Source organism: Sinocyclocheilus grahami, unplaced genomic scaffold, assembly GCF_001515645.1.
Source record: "Sinocyclocheilus grahami isolate Dianchi unplaced genomic scaffold, SAMN03320097.WGS_v1.1 scaffold65.1, whole genome shotgun sequence".
Lineage (NCBI taxonomy): Eukaryota > Metazoa > Chordata > Actinopteri > Cypriniformes > Cyprinidae > Sinocyclocheilus > Sinocyclocheilus grahami.
The window spans coordinates 1,085,604-1,100,410 of record NW_015505244.1 but is presented as its reverse complement, the minus strand read 5'-3'; the positions used below and the strand labels follow the sequence as shown (position 1 = coordinate 1,100,410).

Here is a 14,807-nt window from a genome sequence, read left to right as displayed (position 1 = left end):
TTTCTCTTACAGGTTGTGAGGGAGAGTAAAAGATGTAAGAATGTTTATATTTTGCATACTTCACTAGTGTTTTCCTAGTGTGCTTCTTATTGAGAAAGATTTGGGATGTTTGTGGCCTTCTTATTTTTTATTTTTTAAATATGTATATTTAAGGGATCTTGGAAAGAGACAAAGATTTATATTAAGAAGGATTTGTCTGCTATTTCAGTTTGTCCTGGTGTGTGCTATCCTTTGTAATAAACAATAAGTGATAGCAAAAGAAGATTTGGGTAGTTTTTCTTATTGTCTTTCATTTTTAAAGAAACCACTCTTCATGCAGTTATCTTGGAAAGACATTTTGAAACCAAATTCAATAAATATATTCCCCTTTTTTCCCCTAAACTAGTACCTGACATGTAATACTCAAACTTACCCAGACATTCAATGTATTAAACCAATCATGAGTATGACTGTTCCTACGTTTTAATTCTATACACTTGGTTAACTTTGTGTACATGATGTTGGCAGTCATGCTGGTTCTGTCAACAGAATACTAAACAATACAAAGACTAGAGTCTAGCGGTGCTAATAAAATGAGGCTGTATTTTATGTCATTTATTGTACCGGGTAGTATTTATTGTCTGTAATAAAACAAAATAAAATGCTATTTTCAATAGTGAACTAAATGAATCATCACACCAAGCAATTTTTGTGTTCGTTTTTATTTTACTTTGGGAGTTTCTCTCATTCAGAACACAACAGAAATGTCACATTAACAATAAATTTACCAAAAAAAAAAAGTACACAACATAACACAAGAAGCTCTGTCCATATTAAAATTGTTCAGAAACAGCATTTCCACAGCCATTTTCACAATATCTGTGCTTGTTCTCTCTGTTCCAAATGATGAATGTTGAATATCAAATTGATCACTTTCATGGAATCAGTTTGAGAACAGATGTTCTGTTCTCTAATATTTCGTGATGATTTCACTTTGTCCCACCCTATAATAACTGATTTTATATCAGCAGAGAGTTTGTACCTTCTTTTCATTTTGGTATATTGAATCATTGGATGGCACTGGTGTAGTCTCAGATTTTAGTGAGCCGAAGAGTGTTGAGACGAACTCCCAGAACTGTTGCACCAGATGCATATTGAATCTCCCTCAGTATGCCGTTCCATTTCCTCTCACTCTCATCATACCTGTGAACAAACATGAACCTTTTTATTTGAACATATAGATTGTTGTAATCATGTTTATGTGGTCAGATTCACAATATGTCAGTATCATTTCAGTTCAGGACAGATGTCGAGATTTTTTTACAATTTATTTATTGATTTACTCACCCTCATGCCATCTGAAATATAGATTTTTTATTTTTTTTGCTCACCAATGGATCCTCTGTAGAGAATGGGTCTTCAAACAGATGATATAAAAACATCACAATAATCCACAAATAATCCACACATTGTCACTTCTGGCCGAAAGTCCATAATCCGTAATAACGCTTCCTCCAGTGGAAAAAGTCCATCTCGCAACAAAATCCACAGACATTTTTTTTCTTGTAAATGGTGCTTGATCTGTGCCTCTTCTAAATCAGACGAGACTTTTTTTTCTTTTTCTTTTTTGCTGGTGAAAGCAATATTACGGATAGAAGATCAGCTTTTGGACTCTCATTCTGACGGCACCCATTAACTGCAGAGGATCCATTGTTGAGCAAGTGATGTAATGCAAAATTTCTCCAAAACTGTTCCACAGAATAAACAAACTACATCTCGGATGGCCTGAGGGTGAGTACATTTTCAAAAAGTTAACTATTCCTTTAATTAGTACAGTTACTAAGTGGATGCTTCCCTTTGCATAGTTCCACTTAAAGGCTGATTGGTGTAGTGAATGGGCGTCTCACCTCCAGATGTCATTCATCTCCTGTGGCATGAGATCATCGCTGTCCTCTTTGGGGAACATGGCAAATCCACCCACAGCATAGAGGACACCACCCACAGTGACCAGGCTAAGCGAACTACGGTCCTGGGGAAACGCCACAAACTCTGACCACCTGGAAGATATAGAGTGCTGTGGTTAAATATCAGTTTATTGCAAGCAAATTGTGATGGGTTTGTCCCACAAGTCAATGCATACAATAAGCCTCAGATAATACCGCAGGTTGTTTAGCATATATTGTATGTGGCCACACACTTACTTGTTGGTTTTGATGTCATAGACCTCAGCGCTGCCTGTGAGGCCAGTGTCAGTCACACCAGCTGCCACGTAGATCTTGTTTTTGTGAATTGTGACCCCAAAGAGTGAGCGTGCAGTATTTAATGGAGCCAGATCCTTCCACTGATGCTTTTTAGTGTCGTACGCACACACTTTGTTCAAACACTCTCTATAAAATAAGACAAATGTGTTTATAAATGTGAGATACAGGATCAGCCTTACTACTAGCTATAATATTGAATGCATATTCCAACATGAAGTGTAGAATTAGCTTAGAAACGTACTTGTTCTCTCCCTTTCCTCCAATTACATAGATCATTTCATTATGAGATACTACTCCATGGCCATATACTGGGTAGGGAAGAGGATCTGACTCTGCCCATTTAAGATACCTTAAAAAAAACAGGATTATTTAAAGTGCACTGGGGGAAAAAATGGTGTAGAAACAATTTTCAGCAGTCAACTGCTAGATTTCACAAATAATTACAGAAGAAATGGCAAGTAAAGCACTGAATTAAAATTTTGAAGTAGAAAGACTGAAATAGTATTTTCTTGTCAAATATATTCCAATAATACTGGAATACTTTTTTAAAAAATAATTTTTTACAGTGTATCTGTTGGGAAGATCCAATAAACATAAAAGACAAATGTACAGCTAATATTCAAATAATTCATGTGGCATCAGTAAACATACTGTCTGTCGTAAACCATGACTGTGTCCAGAATGTGTTCTCCTTCCTTCATTTCTTTCCCTCCAATAACAAAGATGAAGTTTTCTGCCTCTCCCATGCTAAATAGGAAGCGGGGGGAGGGTATGGGAGGCATGCCCATCCAGTCTGATGTTGCAGGGTCAAACTGTCAGATGTAATGACAATATATCATCCACTTTGTTATACGTGACAGTCTACATGAGCATTTGCTGATAATTTAAAGACCCCATGAAATCAAAATGAGAGTTTTGTGCCTTTTAGTGCATGTCTGTTAGCTTTAAAGTTAAACACAAAACATTTCTGTAACGTTGGGCATGGTTCCTGTTTGAATATTTGAGGAACCAATTATTTTATAAACATTGCAAGGAGGGTGATTTTGTGTGATAACCTGCTAAGTACTAATGGACAATGTTTTCTAATGGTTACTTTTAGGTTTTAGAACCATAAATTAACCTTCCCAGAATGTTCTGAGATGTTAGTGTCTATTGTATTATATGAAGTTCCAAACAGGTTAGTGAGGAGCCTAATCATTCGGTTCTGTCAATCATCATTACGAGCCTAATAAGCAGCAGTCATTGCACCGTCCCAGCGACAATTCTTCTGACATCCTTCCACCTCCCCATCTCCTCCTCTATTTCTGTTATTCTCCCTCTTTTTAGTACCACAATGGGGTGGTTGAACTCACAGCTCAACCCGAGCCTCGCGTTTAAGACTCTGTCGAGGACAGCAAGCCAGGTTAATTTACCAATAACTATTAAGATTGGATGGGCAGGTGAACTTGTGAAATGGTTATATATGTTATTGTACTCTAAACATTGACTACATACATTTTAGAATACTTAAAATGAAAAATAAAGCATTGCATTTAAAATACTGTCTATAAAATAATGGGAAAACAAATTGTAAAAAAATATTGATGACTCATTCTGAACTACACACATTTTTGCCCAATCAAAAAAGCTCTCTAGAATGAGAACATCCCTTCCCCTAATACCACTTATGACTGGCTAGCAAATAGCAAGTCTTGTGATGCATGCTACAAGTCACAAGACTCATACAAGTCATCCCCAACAAATGCAAAACTTTCCCTTAACGTTACGGTATAGTTCCAGTTTGGTTATTTCTTTGGGCACCAATTACGTACATTCTAGAAACACTGTTAAAACCTAGCTAAACATCTTGGGTTTTCAACAAGAGACAATCCCACCTAGTTTCATAGAATACCAATGATTCCATGGGGTCTTTACTTTCACTAATATCTAAATATATAGGTAAATATAGCTGGGTAGACAAAAACAAAAAGATATCTTTACTAATGTTGTCTATGATTTATGTACACTACATAAACTTCACTATGTGTAGAATCCATGACTCTGAGAAAAGAATGAATGAAAGAAGTAAATGAAGGAAGTCCTTTACCTGCAAAAAGTATGAATAGATCTGTTCGTCTTTGCTCTGCTCATCAAAAAAGAGTCCACCTGCCACAAATATCTGATTTTCTTTTGTTACCAGACTGCAGTGGTTTTTAGGAATTTGGTTGGAGAGTGACGCCACATAACAATCGTTTCCCGTTGGGTCATAAGCCACTGATGCAGTGCCATTGATCAAGAAGATCAAGTCTCTCAGGAACATGCCGAACCGCAGATTGTCATTCAAGATTCCTGGAAGTAGCTCCTCCTGCTCTTCTTCCTCCTCTTCGTCTCCCTTCTTCTCTCCTTCCTCACCAGCACTCTTTTTGCTTTTGGTCTTCTTGACTTCAGGAAGCTTGCCAGCATGGGCGTCTTTGACCAGTTGCAGTTTCTTGGTGATCTCTGGGTTTGAGCTCAACCATTCATGTTTCTCCACGTTTTTGGTGAAGTAGTCCTTGGGAACCAGACGTAATCTGACGCAATCCAGCAGTCCCATTAGGTCTTCCAGTCTCTTCTCTTGGTCATGTCCAACCCACTTGATCAAAGCCTCAAAAACGTCTTGCTCCGTTTCTACATTCAAAGAGTCCGAAGCGATAATGGCTCCCAATTCACTTGGAGTCAGTTGCAGGAATTCTTCATCACGAGCAATTAACTGGAAGCGTTCACAAGCGAAGTTCCTCGCCGATATGGCCAGACGAGGACAATCCAGCATCAGGCCTAGTCGAAAAATTGCCAAACAGTTGCTCAAACTCAGTCTCTTTTGCAGGAATGAGACACATACAGTGAAAATCGAGGGGATCTGAAGCATGTTGGCCAGAGCGAAGATGTCTTGTACGTTTTGTTCCGTCACATTGATGTTCGAGGTGTAGAGGTACTTCAAGATTATACCCATGACTCCAGGCTCCACATCCTCCAATGCAATCTCCTTCTGTTTACTCTCCTCCACACCTGACTTAAAGAAAGCTCTGAAGTACGAGCTGCAAGCAGCCAGGACCAACCGGTGGCAGGGAAACTCCTTGTCTTTGATCTTCAACACACAGTCAACCATCATATCGCTCTCCAGAAGATCGTATAGACCATCCTGCAGCAGGGTTTGCTGGTACATGCGCGGCTCCTCCATGGGATCTATGGGTAGAGCCATATTGATCGTGGAGTATCCCTGTCGGTCACAGTGAAGTCAATGGCTAGTCCAGCGGTCTCTGTACCACACTTCTGTTACTGGCTGAAAAGACGAAGAAGGGGCCGAATCAGTTCCGCGTTGCTGTCGGGACTTCAGTCTTCATCAGCTGTCCCAATACTTCAACCAAACTCCAACTGGGGGCTATTTATAGATCCTTCACAAAGATGTGGAATCCATACTTGTACATGTGAAACACAACCCCCTGCCCTGTGCAACAGCTGACACACTTCCCCATGCAAGACAGCAGTCAGAAGAAACACTGGCCTTCTGGGTGAGATCACAGACCACTACATGGTACCTTTATGGGACTATGAATCACCCTCTTGACTTATTATTTTTATAGACTATATTATTGATAAAGAGGCATTTCATTACAGAGATTCTCATCTAGTAATACTGCTTATAGTTATACAAAACTGTGCTTTTTTATATTAGGTAACACTTTATTTTAAGGTGATGTAGTTAAATGTACTTACTACAGTTACAGCAGTAAATTATGCATACTTACAAGCAACTAACCCTAAACCAAACCCTAACCTTAATGCTATAGTAAGTACATGAAGATAATAGATATTACTCAGTGCTTCATGTAATTACACTACAACAATGTCACCTTTAAATAAAATGTAACCAAATAATCTTATATATTGCAAAGCCTTGTGTGCTAGTTCTTGTACAAGTTAAGCTAATATTTTAACATATTGGCTGAACTGCATTTTCTAACATAGCAAATTATATATATTTAAACAGTATATATAAAAAGTAACACAAAAATATAGGGCCAACTTCTGTTTTTCTGTTTTATTTCTAAGAAAAATGGATAATATCAATAGTTCATTCACGGTCACAGGTTACCTTAATGGTTGAACAAACAGAAGAAAGCTTATGCCAGTTCATATAAATATCCTAGAGTGAAAAGGTTTAATGACATCAAAGATCTTGAATGTTCTCAGTGACATTTATGCTTTTGTTAAGAGTCACAGTTTAATTTAAGCGACCACGTTGTCATGCAGGATGAGTGTCCCAGATGATCGATCTCTGTCAATTACAACTTTGCCATTTCCTTATTTGTAGAAATTTCAAACATGAGGTTCCCAAAAAAACATTTTTAAAAAACTAGGTGAAAAAAAGACATACACATAATCACTAATGAAGATGACTTTAATGCATATCACAAATTCGTAAAACAGTCTTTGTGATTGTTAGTTAGTTTTTAAGTACACATTAGTAATATATATATTATGTATTATATTCATAATTTAAAAAGCAGCCAGTGAGAGTAAAGTCTGTAATGTTGAAAATAATCTGTAAAAACTTAAATAGCTGTTTCGACTCTTTTCTTACAGTACTGTCATTAAAACAATTTTCTCCATATTTCTAGATTATCATTGTCTGCCGAATTCACAAGAAGACACAAAATGTGTAAGTAAACCATTGAGGTTTCATCAAAATGTAACCATCATGTGTAATCTCTACTCTGCCTTTTGCTTGTTTGGGTCCACAGGCTGGGTGGCAGCAGCAGCAGCGTCTGTCTGGGTGGTGCTGGGATCTGTGGGAGTGGGTGCAGGAGTGGGGGCTGGAGGGGGGATTGGGTCTGGATCATCAATCAAAGCCTGTCTTCTTTCCCTTTCCTTAATCAGCTGAATCAAGCAGTAGGTAACGAACATCACAGTGATGGTGGTGAAGGGGAAACCTAAGAAACAATATACAGTTTGATTTAAGGATAATATATATTTGAAATAACAGGAATAGAACATCAAAAAAATTTGAATTTTTTAAAAATTATTATTATTTACTCGCTCCAAAAGGGTTGTATTCAAAATTGTTAAAAGATAAAAATAAAAAAGAAACCATCAAATAAAATATAAATTGTAAAATAAAATATAAAGTAAAAATACAATATACAAATTAACTTCTTACAACATTACGATTACAATTATATTAAATCGTTTGGTTTTTAAAATGCGTTTAAATTGCTCAAATATCACCAGTATTTCACCTTTCAGTAACAATCTCTTGGCAACCAAATTGGCAAATTCAAGACTATTCAGGACCAGGACATTGTAAAGGACAATTGTCCAGAAGTTGAAGGCATTAAACACAGCCCTGATCCTGCGTGACATAGATTCTGATATCGCCATCTGTGGGTGGATGGAAAGATTTCTAGATGAGATTATTGCTTATATTACCAGCAATTTAACATCCAACCACTAGAGAGCGCTCTAGAGAACATTTTTAGCAGCAGTAATTTAACATTTAACCACTAGAGAGAGCTCTAGAGAACATTTTTAGCAGCAGTAATTTAACATTTAACCACTAGAGAGAGCTCTAGAGAACATTTTTAGCAGCAGTAATTTAACATTTAACCACTAGAGAGCGCTCTAGAGAACATTTTTAGCAGCAGTAATTTAACATTTAACCACTAGAGAGCGCTCTAGAGAACATTTTTAGCAGCAGTAATTTAACATTTAACCACTAGAGAGCGCTCTAGAGAACATTTTAGCAGCAGTAATTTAACATTTAACCACTAGAGAGAGCTCTAGAGAACATTTTTAGCAGCAGTAATTTAACATCCAACCACTAGAGAGAGTACTGGAGCATCCATGTTACAGTACATGACTAGAAAATCAAGCAAATTATTATTGGTCATCTTTCAACTTGCCTCAATAGAAATAAAAGGTTCCATGGTAAAGAACTTGGCGATCCACAATTCAAAATTAAGGCCAAAGCAGTTTAAGAAAGCCCAGATGAAAACCACCCAGCTCGGTCCCAGCCAGAGGGCTGTGATGCCAAACGTGCACAGAGAGCCTATCAGCTCATCCAAAACGTTGTCATGCTTCCCACCGAGATAGTTATAAACATAACTGTAAAGATGACAGCATTCTTTATTAAAATACTGGTGATTGAAACAGCATTGTGTTGGTTAAAAGTCTAATAAAAGTAAGAATGTCAGTCATACTTGCAGAGAAAGTCATTTATTCCTCGATCAAAGTGTCTGTAAAAAAAAAATAATATATATTTTTTTAATTTTCAGAATTATCAATACTATTTAATTTGACTGATTACATTAAAATTTTAATATAACTTTTAGAATAAAGAAACAAGAAAATAAATAATGACAAATTAGCTCACTCACGTCTCAGAGAACACATAAAGCATTGTAATGCATTTCGGTGGTTTGGGAGGGTCCAGATGATCCAGTCTTGATACTGTGTTTATCACTCCAAACATTACCGCGGTTTTCACCCAGTCATACACCAGATTTAAATAAGCCAATCCAGCTGCGTAGTGAAAGAAGAGAAAGACTATTGTGGTCTTTTGGACACTTATGAACTGCAAAGCATGTGAATACAAGCACACACATAGTTACCAAGGGCCCAGTCAGAGATGTGTTTAAGGAGCTTCATGTCACTAGGTATGGTCAGAATGTACATGAAGTGTAGGATGACCGCCACTATCATAATAACCCCCAGGTTTAGCAGGGCCTGAATAGAAATGTTCCACATCTCTCCATCCTTCCTTGTCAGGTTTGGGTTATTGGCCTGCAGGGGTCAAAGGGCAATGCTATAAAATCACAGTCGAATTATTTGGAAAATAATCAAACCAGTTAATTTAGTTACAGACCTGAATGTAAAACTTGTCGAAGGTCATGATGGGTCCAAAGTAAAAGAAGGGAAGGTAGAAGTTGTACTTGAGAAGCTCCAGGATGCTGTAGTTTCCATCTTTCCTCTCACAGTTCTCTAGAGCAAAACTCAAACACCGCATGATAGTAAACCCACAGCCGCCGTAGAACAGAAGAGGACGGAGCTCAAAACTACCAGACACAAACCCTGCCTGAAAAACAAGCCATCTCGAATGAACATAATCATAGATGTATAAGTAAAAAAATAAATGAAATAATGATCACTAATAATGATTAATTATGATAATAATATTCTATTTTATTTGAACAATTATTATGATCATCATTTCATTTCTAATAATCATCATCATAATTTATTAATTACTTTATTTATTAATACTACGTCATTTCATTTTAATAATAATTATTTTATTTTATTGTTTTATTTCACTTTTATTAATAATAATTATTATTATTATATTATTGTCAGAATTTCATTTCTTGTCATTTTAAAAATTATTATTATCTATACATTATTGTGACTATTTTAGGTTCAAGTGAAGATATGATGGATGAGCCATCTTATTAACATAATTATTGATATAGAATGAATAAATAAAATAAAATACATTATTATTATTATTGTTAATAAAAAAAGAATGCTTGTTTTCATTTTATTTTAGTTTTATTTTAACAGTGATTTTATTTTAACAATTATCATGATCATCGTCATCATTTATTTTATTTTAATAATAATACTTATTAAAAGTATATGATTCATGTATTTATTTTTATTTTTTTGCTGTAGCATTTTTATATTTCCAGAATGTCAGTGACATACCTGCCAGGAAATGAAGGGCTCCATTTTGAAAGTAGCCAGTGTAGTGAGTCCAGCGACAAAGCAGAGCCACCTGAGCTTGACCAGAGAGATGCTGTAGAGCAGCACACAGTGAGAGAGGATGAGCGTGACGTAGGCCCAGCCCATACTGGTGAAAACCGCCAGCATGCCATACACCATGAACACCAGAGATCTGTACTGTGGGATGAGAGAAGATGAGAGAATGAGCATCTCAGGTAGACTGTATGGAGTCACCTTTATTCATATAACATCGATTTATTTGGACTTTCAAGAGGCACCTGCGGAGCCAGCAAGGTGCAGATCTTGGCAAAGATCACATGACCTGAGAGTGCAAAGATGATATGTTCTCGAAACGTAGAGAACCACATCATCCACTCAACATCAGCTGTATCCTACAGTGTGACATGGATAAATCAGAGTCAATTACCACAATTTTATACATACCCATAATGTGAAATAATGCAGACAAAATCTCACCATTTTTCTACCAGAGTAATACCATCCTGACTGAACACTGGTCTTGAAGGTTTTTCTGTTGGAACTTGCTGGATATAGATAATCATGAGACAATGAATGCTCTATTCATTACTAAATATGATCAAATATTAATTTAAAGCAGGGTTTCCAAAACTGGTGTTCATGAGGAAATGAGTTAATGAAAACTAACAATTAAATCATAAACATTTTAAATAAATTAATAATTGTAAAATAAACCAAACCAAAATAAAGCATTTACTAAAAATACATTAAAAAAGATTAAATATTTGATTCGTTTACCTGCATGTCATGTAACTAATAATCGACATCAGAGACCAGTGAACATTCCAATGTGTTGTTAAATTATTTAAATATTATATTAAACTCTCAGAGGATCCTTCAAGTAAATATTTTGGTTAATTAATAGATATGTATAATATATGAGAAAAAAATACCAAAAATATACAAAAAACTATATATTCAATGCAGATTTGGTAGATTTTGTCACAAACCTATAATAATACCTCTTTCTCTTCTCTGCCACTCTGTTTTAGTCTCTCATTCTTTGGTATATTAATACTGACATATGATCCCTGCTGCGTACTTTGCATAGCTTTCTGAGGTTAGCGGATCGCTTCGCTGTCTTTTTCCTCATACAATATACAGTAGTACTATTTTTGTGCTCTAATGGCTATTTCTGTGTTTATGAGTGAGAAAAAGATCTCAAGTGCATGTTACAGTAAAATGGCAAAAGCCACACAGAAACCACTCCAGAAACTTTATTTGTAGAGGGACATCATTTTGGGGTCACATCAGAACAGTGTGCATGTGTTCATTTGTACTTACAGCTGGATACATCAAATATCCATCTGGCAGCCCAGAGCATCGCCATACACAGCACTACATTATAAAAGTAGAGCTCGTACCTCGGAAGAGCTGCTTTGACCCCCATTGTGTGCAGGATAGCCTAAGAGATTTTGGAAACGTGCAGTTAGAATGAATGCACATGTGAAAACAAATCTGGTCTCAAATTCAGTCATTCAAATATTTCCCAATCAAGACAGCCAATGAGTGATTAGGATCCGGCTAAGAATACAACTTGGTAATTGGTCAACTACTATGGGATGAAAGCAGTATTGTAGTGTTACTGTAGCTCAACTTGTAGAACATGACGCTAGCAACACCAAGGTCATAGGTTCACTTCCCAGGAACCAAATGAACTGAGATGTATGCTGTGAACATATGTCTCTTTGGATAAAGAGTTAAATCACATACATATAAATGGCATCAGTCATTACAATAGGAATTATATATTCAACACTTTGAAAAAATAAATAGATATTTAAAAAATGAAAATAATTTGATCTTTGTGGGCAGGGCAGAAGTTTCCAATGATTTGAATTGTGTGAGCAGGAAGCATCTACACTATGTGAGCTCTTGCTATTTTTAGCTGGGTTATTTTCTGCTCTCATTGTATTGACTGAAGCATCACACTAAACTATCGTTTTTACATTACAACCAAATCTTTATCTTTTTTAACCAGCAAATTATTATTTTGTCTGTTTCTCTTCTCGCTTCTCAGTCGAATACCATCCTGGTCTGCTTTATTGTGATGTTTGTTATTGTGAGAGGAGCCATGCAGGTAAGTTAGAAGCTTATTAGTTCAACTCTTTTCTCTGATATTTGACATAAATGTTAGCAGGTCATGCGCTGCACAGAGGTGCCAAGCAGATTTTAGAAACACCTGTTGTACTAACCTTGAGCACAGCAATGCCACCGTAACCCAAATACTGAAAAATCCACTTGAACTTAAAATAATCGCAATAATGGGAAGAAAAGATCAGCTAAATAATAGTCTAATGCATCCCCTGTTTCTACAAAGTGTCAGTTGGGTGCACAAACTGCCTGTTGGGCAGTTGCGGACAGTTAAAGGTGAATGGGAGATGTTGTAAATAAAACAAAGATTATTGGAGTGCATTTAACAAAAAAATACTATTTAAGCCTTTCTACTTCAAAATTTCAAGTGTAATTAATTGTGCTACTTGCCAATTTGTAATAAATTGTGAATTTACTAGCGATATCTGATTGAAAACACCTAATTGTTTCCACACCAAATTATTTTTCAAAGGAACTTTTAAAAAGTCACTTTAACATAAAATCCTTAAAAAAACGTTCTCAAACAGAGGGCTAGGGCCCACTATGGGGCGTCATGACAAAAATGACACCGTAAAAAATGATTTGTTGTAAATAAAACAAAGATTATTGGAGTGCATTTAACAAAAAAATACTATTTAAGCCTTTCTACTTCAAAACTTCAAGTGTAATTAATTGTGCTACTTGCCAATTTGTAATAAATTATGAATTTACTAGCGATATCTGATTGAAAACACCTAATTGTTTCCACACCAAATTATTTTTCAAAGGAACTTTTAAAGTCACTTTAACATAAAATCCTTAAAAAAAAACACATAAAATCAATATGGAAATCAAAATGTATTTATATTAAAATAATAATAATAAATTAAATAACCACCCTCCCCCCCTCAATAACTGTTGTTTTTAAATGAACATACAGTTCTTGAAACTTAATTCACAAAAATAATTAGTTAATTAATATACCAATACTCAGAATTCTGTTCATAAAAACATTTTAAAACAAGCCTATAATAACCTGTATTGGGGAGGCATGATCAAAAAATTGACTGAACACATTGTTATAGGTCCAGAAAGTGCTGGTTTGATTTATTTGACCATACATGTGATTCATGCCTTCATTTATCAACCCATGGACAGGAATGGTTGAACCCTTTTACTAGCACAGTAACCTAATCACAGTCATCCTTAGGTCCTTACAGAGCTTTCAAGGAGTACTTGATTACAGTGGTTCCAGTTGTGTGACCATCTGGTGCACATTGAACGGTTGTATATTATAATTGCCATAAATGTGATCCTATGTATGCAAATGTAAAAATATCTGTGACTGCCTCGAGTGAAAAAGCAGATGAGATAGACAGTCTACTCCTCCACAGTTTCCTTTTTGCTGGTCTCCTGGCCTTCAAAGATCGGGTACTTGCTTTCCACCTCTGTCCATGTGATGGCACCATTGGCCAGGTCACGAACGATTTCGGGCAATTCACTAACCTGTAAATAAACATATGTATCTCAGCAAAATAGTCAACATGCGCTGCCTCAGTGAATGAAATGAAGACACAAACATGACCAACTGCTTTACCTCAGCCCTGATCTGCCTCATGGAGTCACGGTCTCTCAGAGTGGCCGTGTGGGGCGTCTTATTAACCGTGTCAAAATCGATGGTGATACCAAATGCCACACCAATCTCATCCGTTCTGGCATAGCGTCTACCAATAGATCCTGAGGAATCATCCACCTTGTGGGAGACACCATTCCTGGTCAAGGCTTCAGCTGTAGAGTGAAGCAAAACATGAATCATTACAGAATTATCATTCAGATATTATTGATACAATTTTATAAATGGGAGTAGAGATGTTATTACTCACATAATTCTCGAACAAATGGCATAAATTCCTGATTTTGGCTCAATGGAAGGACGGAGCATTTGTATGGTGCAACAGTGGCAGGGAAGCTGAAATACTGAAGAGAAAGAAGCAAACTTCATAAATAAAGCAAGACAAACATATGAAATGATTCATTATAGAATATTACAGCTACTGCATATACCGTTCTTTGCTCATCCCCCTCCCTGATACGGAATGTGTGCTCAAAGATGGAATACATGATTCTCCCGATGCCGAAAGAGGGTTCGATCACATTAGGAACAACCTCCTCAACTGTGGAGCAAGACAAAGTCAATTAAAACCTCTGACATATTCTTGTTATGTTGACATTAAAATCGTAGCTTCTTCCTCTTACCGTGCAGGGTCTTCTGGAACCTCTTGACGTTAACCATGTCTTTGGTGAGCTTGAAAGTCTTGCCCTCTGTCTCAATGGTGAACTCACTGCAATGACAGAGGAAACCACTGAATGAACAGAATAACATTGGTAAGCACTACGGACTGAGAAAAATACCTATTTTAGCTCTGACTATTGGTTAAAAACCCTATGATATTGCTACTTCAAATAAATTCCTCAACAAAATATTAAGCAGCACAACCGTTTTTAACATTGATAATAAGACATCAACATATTAGAATGATTTCTTAAGAATCATGTAACACTGAAGACTGGAGCAATGATGATGAAAATTCAGAATCCTGAATGCTGGGGGGGAAAAAAAGGCTGTTTTCACTAATCTGACACCAAACCTCAAACTTTTAAACGATAATGTATCTGCCTTTATATTGTGAATCTTCATATTTGGGGGTCATTGGAATT

At 36.3% G+C, this 14,807-nt stretch overlaps 2 protein-coding genes across 2 annotated transcripts; both read right to left on the bottom strand.

Moving 5' to 3' along the window:
* Positions 1-702: 702 nt before the first annotated feature.
* LOC107585012 (kelch-like protein 40b) lies at positions 703-5,747 on the bottom strand. Its single transcript, XM_016271817.1, has 6 exons — positions 4,327-5,747; positions 2,892-3,052; positions 2,482-2,589; positions 2,181-2,366; positions 1,887-2,036; positions 703-1,182 (listed from the first exon to the last, which is right to left on the bottom strand). The coding sequence occupies exons 1-6, from the start codon at positions 5,455-5,457 to the stop codon at positions 1,071-1,073; spliced, it is 1,848 nt and encodes a 615-aa protein (XP_016127303.1). The 5' UTR covers positions 5,458-5,747; the 3' UTR covers positions 703-1,070.
* A 1,010-nt stretch (positions 5,748-6,757) lies between these two features.
* LOC107585011 (protein-cysteine N-palmitoyltransferase HHAT-like protein) lies at positions 6,758-12,372 on the bottom strand. Its single transcript, XM_016271816.1, has 12 exons — positions 12,212-12,372; positions 11,301-11,421; positions 10,455-10,522; positions 10,256-10,369; positions 9,960-10,154; positions 9,121-9,330; positions 8,867-9,038; positions 8,633-8,777; positions 8,456-8,491; positions 8,159-8,360; positions 7,496-7,637; positions 6,758-7,189 (listed from the first exon to the last, which is right to left on the bottom strand). Exons 2-12 carry the CDS (start codon positions 11,404-11,406, stop codon positions 6,969-6,971), a joined length of 1,611 nt encoding a protein of 536 aa, XP_016127302.1. The 5' UTR covers positions 11,407-11,421; positions 12,212-12,372; the 3' UTR covers positions 6,758-6,968.
* Between the last annotated feature and the right edge of the window lie 2,435 nt (positions 12,373-14,807).

What these genes read in the sequence shown, in the direction of transcription:
- LOC107585012 (XM_016271817.1), bottom strand. Translation starts at nt 5,457, where the DNA reads ATGGCTCTACCCATAGATCCCATGGAGGAGCCGCGCATGTACCAGCAA. An exon ending in GGAGGAAAGGGAGAGAACAA is followed by an intron (nt 2,367 to 2,481) that starts GTACGTTTCTAA and finishes CTTATTTTATAG; the next exon opens with AGAGTGTTTGAACAAAGTGT. An exon ending in GAGATGAATGACATCTGGAG is followed by an intron (nt 1,183 to 1,886) that starts GTGAGACGCCCA and finishes GTTTGTTCACAG; the next exon opens with GTATGATGAGAGTGAGAGGA.
- LOC107585011 (XM_016271816.1), bottom strand. Translation starts at nt 11,406, where the DNA reads ATGGGGGTCAAAGCAGCTCTTCCGAGGTACGAGCTCTACTTTTATAAT. An exon ending in TCGACAAGTTTTACATTCAG is followed by an intron (nt 9,039 to 9,120) that starts GTCTGTAACTAA and finishes TGACCCCTGCAG; the next exon opens with GCCAATAACCCAAACCTGAC. An exon ending in CATCTCTGACTGGGCCCTTG is followed by an intron (nt 8,778 to 8,866) that starts GTAACTATGTGT and finishes TTCACTACGCAG; the next exon opens with CTGGATTGGCTTATTTAAAT.